This window comes from Camelus ferus, chromosome 8 (genome assembly GCF_009834535.1).
Source record: "Camelus ferus isolate YT-003-E chromosome 8, BCGSAC_Cfer_1.0, whole genome shotgun sequence".
NCBI lineage: Eukaryota > Metazoa > Chordata > Mammalia > Artiodactyla > Camelidae > Camelus > Camelus ferus.
Genome location: NC_045703.1, coordinates 28,573,461 through 28,585,224, shown reverse-complemented (window position 1 = coordinate 28,585,224; position 11,764 = coordinate 28,573,461). Strand labels below are relative to the sequence as shown.

Sequence of the window (11,764 nt, the reverse complement as noted above, 5' to 3'; positions counted from 1 at the left end):
AGAGTCTCGGGCTGGGGGACGGGGCGGGGTGGGAGAGGACCTTTCTGCCCGGCCACGCCACCTTTCGTCCAGTTGGGAGCTGAGGGCACGGGAGTTCAGCCTCACGTCCGGATTTTTGCCCCACCCGCCCAGTAAAGAAGCCGCAGCCCACAGCTCCTGAAGCCCCATGGTTCGAGAGGCAGCCCTCACGTCCGTCCACTACCAATCCAAGGCTGGCGGCGGACAGCTACGAGAGGCTTCCCAGAGGAGCTCGGCGCCCACACCAGGATCGCTGCCGCCCTCCGTCCTTGCAGACCGGGAAGAGGAGGTGGGAGGAGCTGAGGCTTTCCACCCGAAATCGCCTTCCACGGTTCCCCTCCAAGGCCCCGCCCCTTCAGTGCGTTCACGGCTGTGCAGTAAAGTAGGAAACATTCTTTGCTAAACAGCCCGCCTCCGTCTTTACGGCAAGCCGCATTTCAAGCCTCCAACATGGCGTCCCCCATTTAGGCATTGGCCGTGGTTTCTGCCATAGATGGCCGTGGGCAGTGCTGAGTTAGGGCTGTTATCTGTCTAACCCGGGCTGCAGAAAGCTGCAGTTAAAGTTCTTTTCTGGTCACAGCTCCAGGAACCCACCCTCCTCGGAGGGTCAGGAATCGCCGCTTCCTCCTAGTTCCTGCAGGTTCCTCATCTACCCCTGGCTCGTTCCCGCGCCACCTCCGGACACCTTCTAGTCCCTGACACCCCCAGACTCAAACTATGAGCCTTCGGCAGCTGCTTTTGCGCTTGCCCGGTTATTTCGGGGCCTCTGCCCCACCGCGTCGCCTGTGGTGGTCCCCGTCCCTCGACACCATCTTCTCGGTGGTCTCCTGGCGTGGTCAGTCTTCCAGATCCCCGGCCCACTGGAACCAAGTGGTGTCAGAGGCGGAGAAGATCGTGGGCTACCCCACGTCCTTCATGAGCCTCCGCTGCCTGCTGAGCGACGAACTCAGCAACATCGCTATGCAGGTGCGGAAGCTGGTGGGGACTCAGCACCCTCTGCTTACCACAGCCAGGTGAGCTACTCCCTCTCGCCTTGACACACTTGCACCCACTCGGGTCCCTTTTCCTGGCCGATACACCGTTCCGGGCTCGCTCAAACTGGCTCTCTGTTTCTTTTTACCTCTTCTTTTCTTCAGCCCTCCTAGACATCCGATGTTGTGTCTTCTCTAGTCCACTCCCTGTAACAGTCTACCTTCATTTGCAGAAGAAGAATGAGAACACGTACGCTTTTCGCGTTTTTGCTTAACTATTGAGGGTTAAGATGCCTCAGTGATTTGTGGAGAAATAGAGTGGGGATGTGGGTTTGAGTCACTTCCTAGAAATGGTCTTTTAAAAGTGGGATAGATTTATTTTCGGTTCCGCATTATTCAAGAGGTCACCTCTATAAAGAATGGGGAGGGGGAGATAAGCCGAAAGTAGACAGTTCTTTGCAACGAATGTCTCAGGCTTGAAGTAGGAATTTATCCAATCAGTAGTCATTTTCCCCTTGAGATTTTTTTTTAATCACTTATGCTGGGCTACTACTGTGAAACCTGCCATTAGGACTGTAAGGACCACAACTTTTGCTTACACTTAAAAAAAACTCCACCTTTATATTCGTAAATAATTTCAAACATACTGAAACGTTGCAAGAATAAAAGTAGTGTAAAGAACACAACTTTTGTATACCCTTTAATCAGATTCACCTATGATATACATATACTATTCACTTGTATATTTTTTCTGAATCATTTGAGGGTAGATTGCATATATCGTGGTCTTTTACCCCTAAATACTACATTGTGTATTTCTGGAGCGTAGGAATATTCTTTACATAACTACATTACAGCAATCAACATACTTTTAATACTGATACAGTACTTTAATTTAATTTACTATTTATACCCTACTTTTGTTAGTTGACCCAGTAATGTTTCTTATAGCGTTCTTTCCTCTCTAGGACAGGATCCAGCCTAGGATCAGGTACTGCATTTAGTTGTCATGTCTCTTCAACTGGGAACATTTCCACAGTTCTTTGCTTTTATGACTAGAGCGGTGGTTGTCAAATGGGGCAGTTTTGCCCCTTAGGGAACATTTGGCAGTATTTGGAGATGTTGTCACAACTGGGGCCTGCTACTGGCATTTAGTAAGTAGAGTCCAGGGATGCTGTTAAACATCTTACAATGTCCAGGACAGCCTCCTTCAAAGAAGAATTATTTGCACCAAAATGTCAGTAGTACCAGGGTAGAAGAACCCTGAACAAAAATTATCTTTTTTTCATGTTTTTTAAAAAACTTTTATTTTGAGATAATTGGAGATTCACATGCAGTTGGAAGAAATACTACAGAGAGATCTAATGTACCCTTTACCCAGTTTCTCCCAGTAGTAACATCTTGCACAACTATAGTGCAATATCACAAGCTGGATATTGACACTGACAATCAAGATGCAGAATATTTCTATCCCTTCAAGGGTCCCTCACCTCGCCCTTTTGTTGCCACCTTCACTTCCTTTGCCCATCCTCTTGCTTTAATTTTTTATGAGACACCTGCCATTTCTTTGTTACTACAAAAGTTACCAAACAGCAATTGTAGAGTGATTTTATTTCTTAGCATCATTCCCAGTTATCAGGAATGTTGTTTTAAGAGTAGGCTAAACTTGACCTGTATCTATTAGTTCTCCAGAGATTCTAGATGATACACACTCAAAACACACATACATAAATGTTTTAAAGCTTAATAATGAAACAAATGATCTTACCATCCAATTGAAGAACTATCACTTTATCAATTCTGTTGAAGCTTTATTTCTGTATTTATTGCTCCATCTCCCTGACTCTCACTATAGGAATTTTGTGTTTATTTTTTCTTTTTAAAATTACATGAGTTTTCCTTAAATAATAATGTGTTTAATTTTGCTCTTTTGAAATTTATAAATATAGTAGTTAATTGCATATGGTCTGCTATGATTTGCTTTTTATATTTATCATTGTTTCTAAGATTTATCCATGTTGTATTCAACTGTACTTCATTAGCTTTTCACTAGTCTGTAAAAATCCTATTGTGTGTATATGCCACAGTCTTCTTTCAATCAGCATTTGGGTTGTTTACAGTTTTTGGTGTCGTGGAAAGTGCTGTTGTGAATATGCTGCATGCGTCTCCTGGTGTACTTGTCTTGAGAGAATAAAGGCATGTATGCATGTGTTCAGCTTTAGAAGATAATACCAAATCGTCTTCTAAAGTGATTGTACCAGTTTACATTCTCACTTGCGGTATCTGAGTTCAGGTTACTTTGTGTTCTCACAACACTAGAACCATAATGTGTCAATTTTTTCCTAATTGAATAGTGGATTTCTGTTAGTTTGGGGGTTGTATAGTACATTCAGCCCTCTGTATCTGTGGGTTCCACATCTGTGGAGTGAACCAACTGTGTATGGAAAAAATTCAGGAAAAACAATTTTCAGAAAGTTCCAAAAAGCAAAACTTGAATTTGCTGTGCACTGGCAACTACTTATACATCTTTTGCATTGTGTTTACAGCTATTTACATAGAATTTACATTGTATTAGATATTGTAAGTAATCTACAGATAATTTAAACTATAGGGGAGAATGTGCTATAGGTTTTACGCAAATACTGTACCATTTTATATGAGGCGTCCTCAGATTTTGGTGTCCATGGGGATTCCTGGAACCAATCCCTGGTGGACTGCATTTTGCATTGTGCATATGCATATTGTAGTCTCTATAATAAAACACTGAAGTGAAAAGGTCAGAGCTAAAAACAGCCTTATTAATGTGCATTTTCTGAGGATTGCAGTTCATTTACTTAGTTGTCAGAGCATCAAATGTGGCCTTAGAGAAGATTCATTCTGAGGCCACCAGAGACACACTAAATGAGAGCTTGTAAGACTAGTGGCTCTGAAGATTTCCTGATTGTAGCCTATCCTGCCTGCCTAGTCCCATATTACAGTGAAAGAACTGGAGAGGAGCAAAATAAATGTTTCAGCAAAATTGTTGTAGTAGCATATATGAATTACTTTATTTTCTAAGAAAGGAAATGGCTAATCTGCATGTAGTTTTATTACATTTATTTATATTATTTAAACAGTCTAAACGCACGGGCAGCTAATGAACAAAAAACTTGGGGAGGGTATTGTTTATCTATTTATTTTAGCAAAGAAGCAGGCACTTAATCCATAGGGTAGGCAGATTGTGCTTATTGTAAATTATAGCTGAAAATATAGATTAAGCAGCTGTATTATTACATATGCTGCACCTTACTTTGTTCAAATCTTGACAGCAAAGCTTTGATAACTGAGGGAGATCCTCTCAGTATGCTAGCCAAAGGGCACAGAGACCCCAGATAGTTGATATAGTTAGGACACCAGGAAATTGGATTTGGTAAATTTTTTTACAGTTCCATTTTACATTTTGAATTTCTATTATTTGCTTAAATCATTACTTTAATCCCTTAGGTCATATTACCTTTTGGATAAATAGACATGGTATGTTAGGGATGAGTTACGACTGATAGCCCTAAAATTTAGATAAATGGTGATATCTTTGGCATACAGGAGGGGAAAAAAAGGAAATTGCCATAATTCATTATTCACTGCCTTCTTTGTCTTTACCTAAGCCATCTCATCAAGAAAAAGGAAAACAGCTTTGAAGTATACTTTTATAACAGTTTAACTGAGAAGTGAGGTTAAATTTAAAATCTTGAGATGTAGCAATTAGCTAATTTTTTATCCTCGTCCTTCTGGATTTTCTAGTATCTCTCTGTTGTAATTTCCAATTAGATAAATAAACCTCAATAAACTAATTCATTTTATTAAAGTTTATGGAGAAATATAAAGACTTCTACAACATGGGCTGTGTCCCTTGAGAATAGACATTGTGTTGGACACAAATATATTTACAAATATTTAACAGAAGGAAGTAAATGATTTGTGGCTAATGAGTACTAGAGACATATTGGCTATTACATTTAGAGATATTAAAGTGGCCACAGGAAAGATAAATACTATGTGATATCACTTATATGTGGAATCTAAAAATAAAACAAACTAGCGAATATAACAAAAAAAGAAATAGACTCAGATATAAAGAACAAATTAGTGGTTACCAGTGGGGAGACTGAAGGAGGGAGGGGGAAGATAGGGGCAGGGGATTGAGATAAAAACTACTGATAAACTACAAGGATATATTGTATAACACAGGGAATAGAGCCAATATTTTATAATAGATGTAAGTGGAATATAACCTTTAAAAATTGTGATTCATTATGTTGCATACCTGAAACATATAATATTGAACATCACCTATACCTCAATTTAAAAAATTTAAAAAAAATAAAGTGGCCTGCAATAGTAGAGAACCTTTTATGAAGAAATTGGGATGTCATTAGGATAGAGGGATAGAAATTATACAGGTAGTGTTCTAGGGTGGTGGTAATATATGACATTTTTTTCCTTCATGACACTATTTTCTTACCTAGGCTGTCATACTTTTACTAGGTATAAGGAGGACCTTAAAAGCAAGAATAAGCAGTACAATAAAGAAAATTAGTAGCATGAACAGAGCTAGAATAGCTAAAACAATGTTGGAAAAAAAGAAGAAAATGGGAGGAATCACTCTACCTCATATTTAGTCTAATATACATAATGTCATTGATCAGGACAGTGTGGTATTGGCAGAGGAATAGATGGATAGAACAGAATAAAGAACTAAGAAATAACTCAACACAATCAACACAACTGATTTTTGACAAAAGTTCAAAAGCAATTCAATGGAGGGAGAATAGTCTCATCAACAATTGAGACTATTGCACTATTGGTGGTGGAACAATTGCACTATTACAACAAGAAAATGAATCAGGACCTAAACCTCACACCATATTTTAAAAAGGTCTTTGTAAAATGTGTCATTGTGAAATCAATGTAAAATGGAATTAAATGTGAAATGTAAAACTATAAAACTTAAGAAGAAAACATAGGAGAATATCTTTGAGACCTAGGGCTAGGTAAACAGTTCTGAGACATGAAACCAAAAATGCAGTTCATAAAAGAAAAAAAAATCAATAATTGGACTTCATCAAAATTAAAAACTTTGCTCTACCAAAGACTTTGTTAATAGGATGAAAAGATTAGCCACAGACTGGGAGAAAATATTTGCAGATTGCTTATCTGTGGAAGGACTTGTATCCAGAATATGTAAAGAACTCTCTAAACTCAATGGTAAGAAAACAAACAATACAATTAGAAAATGGGCAGAAAGAGCTTATAAAGGTAGCAAGTAAGCATATGAAAAGATGTTCAGCTTAGCTGTTAGAAAAATGTAAATTAAAACCAGGATAAGATACCACCACATACCTATTTGAATGGCTAAAATAAAAAAATACTGACAATATGAAATCACAGTTAAAAGGCAGAGAAACTAGATTACTCATTTATTGCTGATGGGAGTATAAAAATGGTACAGTCACTCTGGAGCACAGCCTAGCAATTTCTTATAAAATTAAACATACATTTCATATACAACCCAACAATCACACTTGTGAGCATTCACCCCAGAGAAATAAAAACTCACATCAAAACCTATGTGTGAATGCATATAGCAGCCTTATTTGTAATAGCCAAAAATGGAAACAACCCACATATCATTCATTGTTGAACAAATCATGGTACATCTGTACAATGGAATACTACTTAACAATGAAAAGAAATGAACTATAATGTAAATATACTTTACACTGTTGAACTGTATGCTTCAAAGTGGTTAAAATTGTAAATTTTATGTGTATTTTAGCACAACTAAGGAAAAAGTCAATTTCAAAAGTTTATATGCTGTATGATTCCATTTATACAACATTTTCAAAATGACAAAACTACAGAGATGGAAAACAGATTAGTGTTGCTAAGTCTGGGACAGTGTGGGGAGCAGGGAGGAGTGTAAATACAAAGGGATATTTTGTGACCATGGAACAGTTCAGTATCTTGATTGTGATGGTAGTTATATGAACCTCTACATGGGATAAAGTTGCATAGAACTGTGTATACATACACATAAATGAATTCAGGTTTAAACAAAATGCTGAAAATGGAATAAGACCTATAGTTTTGTTAACACTAATATACTAGTATTAATTTTTAGGTTTTGATAATTTTATACTACAGCTATATATCAGGAGAAGCTGGATGAAGGATGCATAGGACTCTATACAATCTGTCCTTCTTATCTGTGAATTCTACATCTGCGTTTCAACCAACCACAGATCGATTCAACCAACCACAGATTGGGAATGTTCGGGATGGAGGGAAATTCCAGAAAGTTCCCAGAACCAAAACTTGAATTTACCAAGCCATTCAACTATTTATAGAATATCTACATTATATTTACTACTGTTTACATGACATTTACACTGTATTAACTACTGTTTACATGACTTTACATTGTATTAGGTATTAGAAGTAATCTAGAGATGATTTAAAGTGTAAAAGAGGATGTAGGTTATATGCAAATACTATGCCATTTTATATAGGAGACTTGAACGACACGATTTTTTGTATCTTCAGGAGGGCCTGGAACCAATCCTCCTGTGGATATTGAGGGAAGACTGGACTATTTTTGCAACTTTCTGTGAGAAAAATTTTGAAATTTCATAATTTTGAAAAGCTAAAAAATAATTTCAAATGGAGAGAGAATGAATGGTTGGATGAATGAATGAATGAATGAACAGTAAGTAAGCCTAGCAGATGGGAGACCTGTGTGTTCTAGTTTCATCTCTGTCAGTAGGTAACAGTGTGACCCGAGGCAAGTTATTCCAGCTCTCTGGGCTTTAGTTTCCTAACCAATGAACTAAAAAGTTTTAATGATTTCCAAAGGTGTTGCCAATTCTAGACTAGTATAGAAATTATTGTTAAAACTGAACATGGCAGGTAAGGGAGCCATCATCACTTCTCAAGCAGGAAAAGTGCACATTGAATGATACAAATCTATGGTCCTTTTCGTACTATTTAAAAGTCTTGAAAGCTCAGAAAAAAATGTTTTCTCAGTCTCATAAATCTGACCTGAACTGATGTGAGATCATTTATAGTTTTTCCTTATCCTACCTAATATGAATATTCTTGCATTTTGCTACATAAATACTAATGTGTTTGATTACCGGGTGCTGCCCCAGATATTTCTGGAGTGCTGGGTAAATTGAACCTTCCTAGAATCAGAAAAATTGTGAATTCTGGAAGACATTTGGTTTCAAGGACTTTGGGTGAGAGATTGTGGACCTGTCCAAGATGGACAGTGGTATATAGGATAGAGTAGAGGTCCAGGCATATGATGTGGAGTGGTAGTATGGGAGAGGTTGAAGGTGGTAACAGTGCATCAGTCTCCTCTTTCTTCCAGTTTAACTTGTACCCTATAGTCCATTACTGCCTTGCTAATTAAATCTCATTATCCACTTGTGCATAATATATGTTTTTATTTTTAATCACTTAAATTTCTGTAAATCATATTACTTTATCACATTTAGCTTTTATAAATTCACTGCATATATTATCTACTGTCACGAACTTAAATGCTTTTAATAAACACATGAAGGATACTTAATTGTTTAAAAGGTGATGACTAGTACTTTTTTTCCATGCAGAATTGGTTAAATTTTTGTTATTGTTTAGCAGAGCTGATTTCATTGAGCAGTGTGGCTTTGTTTTCATTCATTACTCTTGACAGATTTGGCTCTTAGGATGACATTTTTGCTTAAATATTCTTTTTACTTTTGCCTTCAGAACACTCTGATCTCTATTTCAGGTTTAGATAGATGGGATCAATTTAGTGTGCATTTATTGGAGACAAATTATGACATTTAGCCTCTCTCTTAGAGGGTATTGATTCCTTGGTAGAGACTTTTTGTTCCTGACTGAGTTCACTACAGTTACTTAGCTACCTAAAAAAAACTGTTAGTCTTTTCTGCATGGTAAAATTCTTCAGAGCTCTTTGAATTTATTATTAGAAATTTAATTTTAGCCTCTTCCATGTTTATGAAAGAGCCTTTCTAGATTGAGTTCTGTAATTACTGTACTGAAAACCTACATTACTTATAAAGGACTTTTTCTTGGATGACTAGGAGAAAATTATAAATTTTAATTCATTCCACAAATATTTGAGGTGCTCTGGGCATGGATATACAAACAAGAATAAGACATAGTTGCTGCCCCTCAAGAATTCATAAGAGGCAGTATAGTGAGCATGAGCTCTGGAGTCAGACTGTTTAGATTCATGTCTTGGCTCTACCACTACCAAGCTATGTGATCTCAGGCAGTTTACTTAACCTCTCTGTGCCTTAGTTTCTTCATTTGTAAAATGAGGATAATGATAGTTCCTATATCTTAGGGTTTTATGAAGAGTACATGGGCAAATATAGGTAAAATACTTAGAATAGTACCTGGAACATAGAAAGTAGCCACATGTTAGCAATTATCATTATTATTAGAATTTCATTTTAGTGGGGAGACATGCAAATAGAGTTTGTTGAGATAAATGCTGTGGTATGTGTGAACAGTATGCTGTAGAGACAGAGAAGAAGGAAAAAAACCTCTCTAGAGAAAACTGAAGACTTCCAAAGTTGAGGTGGCATATGAGTTGGGTCATATTGGATGAGAAGGAAATGACCAAGGCAGGGAAAGAAGTTAAGCCGCAAGGAGTTGCTTAGCAAAGTGTAGGAAAGTAGTTGTTTGGTGTGTGCTGAACATGGGATGGGATGAAGCAAAAAGGATAGATTGGAACTGTCTGCTTCTGCTAAGATAGAGTAACAAATGCTGTAAACAAATAGAAAACTGGATGAAATGTATGAAACAACTACATTCTGCTTGGAATACAGGCAGCACAAGGTTGTGATTCCTATGAGTGAGAAAACAAATGAGGTGAGAGCTATGATCACTCTGACTTTCTGCTGAGACGTACTTTTCAAATAGCAGCACAGAGAGGGGGAACTTGAGCAGAGAATGCAGGTACTGCTGAGTTGAGGAGACAGATCAGACTTGGGGGAGGCTGAGACAGCTGGAAACTGTGGGACAGAATACAGAAGAGGATAGAGTTTGTGGAAAAAGTCTCCAGAAATCGAAGGTGCACACTTGAGTTTGTTGAATGCTAAGCCGCACACAGGATGAAACTCCGTGAGGCTTTGGCGCTGTGAGCTGTACAATTCTCAGAGTTCTCCCAGAGCTGGGAGGTGTGCGAGTTCTGACTGGACAATGTGGAAAGACCTTGTCGAACAGCTGGGCATTCTAAAGACCTAAGAAAAGTTATACTTTAGTAATAGGACCAGTGGTATTCTTAATTCCTACTAATTAATGTTAATTCAGAGCTAGTAGGTAATAATCCTCAAGAGGGCTGGGCATTTTCCTTTTGCCAGCTCTTGATTACCTGGGTAACGGCAAAAGATGCATTTGGGAAAAAAAAAATCTTTCACAAGGGATTTAGCCTCCTCTTCATTCGAGAACTGTGGGCCTCAGATTTGGGTGAGAGGCCACAACTCACTACTGTAGTGTTTCAGACAGGTCTCTGTTCCCTAGACCTGGAGTTTGTTCGCTTTTGGTTACTTAAATCAAAACAGATCTTAGTGGGATGGCTGTTGATTTGAGTTCTTAAGTCTGACTGATTAAATATAGACAGGGATTTCTGCTTCTCACAAGGAAACCTGAGATTTCCCAATATTCCCATATCTACCTCGCTGCCTGTGAGAGTCACCATGCGCACTTTGCTTCTGGTAATTAGCTGCTACGATATAGACCCAGCCTCCCCTGGGCTCCTCCCACCGCTTTCTGAGTTCAGGGAGTCTATTTCATTTGTAGTCCCTCCCATCAAAATCCTTAGCCCTTTCTTTGAGCCACTAGAATGATTCATAATGATTGTGGTGTGCCCCTCACCAGTCTTTTTCTTGTGTCAAGAGTGAGGAGACATGGTGAAAGCAGTATGTTAAATGAATAAAAGTGTCATATAGTTTGTATAGAGAAAAGTGGTGAGAGAATAACATCTTCACCATAGGTTTTCCTTATTCCAGAGAACCTCCCCAGACGGTCAGACTGTTTTCATACTGGGAATTGCAATTCAGTCAAGTACCATCATCTGTTATGGTAAATTAATGCCAACATGAACAAGTTTTGTATTCAATTTGTAATTTTATTCATTGTAGTTGTATAAGGACCGTAACCATACAGTGTTTGTAAGTTTTGTATTAACACATATTTAAATAACATTTTAATAAAAATCATTTAAGGCAATACTGGATGGCTGAATTTTTACCCATTAAAAATATTCTCAATATTACTCAAGATTGGGGAATACTGACTAGTTTGTGTTCTTAATTCTGGGCTCAGTTAATAAACATAAGTTGGTCATAGGTTTTTAAGTGCTGTACTACTTGATTCTTTGTGCTTAGATTCTAACAAATTAGGATTCAGACATCTGCATCTCTCTTCTCATATTGCTCAGTATCACTATATTGCCAGCTGCTTTTCATCAGTATTGTACTCTGTAATTGTCCCTTCTTTATTTTTTTGTAGGATTCAGAATTGTGTGTGTGTGTGTGTGTGTGTGTGTGTGTATTTTAAACACCTTGGAGGTCCTTTAGTTACCAAAAAATATTTTTCTCTGTTTGTGGTTTGAAGAGTTTAATGAATGTTTTTCCAAAAATATCTACCCTAGAGTAGGTTTTAAAAATGGGTACTAGATGTTAACCATTCAGTTAGTTGTTTCTGATCTAATACTTACT

The 11,764-nt window shown here is 37.8% G+C and overlaps 1 protein-coding gene across 2 annotated transcripts in view; it reads left to right on the top strand.

Moving 5' to 3' along the window:
- The window catches only part of PDSS2 (decaprenyl diphosphate synthase subunit 2), a 186,409-nt gene continuing 174,645 nt past the window's right edge, over positions 1-11,764 (top strand). The window contains exon 1 of one of the 2 annotated variants that reach the window (XM_032484631.1): positions 1-1,031. In XM_032484631.1, the coding sequence (XP_032340522.1) occupies positions 736-1,031 (296 nt within the window). In that variant the 5' untranslated portion in view covers positions 1-735. The remainder of the gene's footprint in view (positions 1,032-11,764) is intronic. The other variant, XM_006187429.3, reaches the window with a different exon arrangement.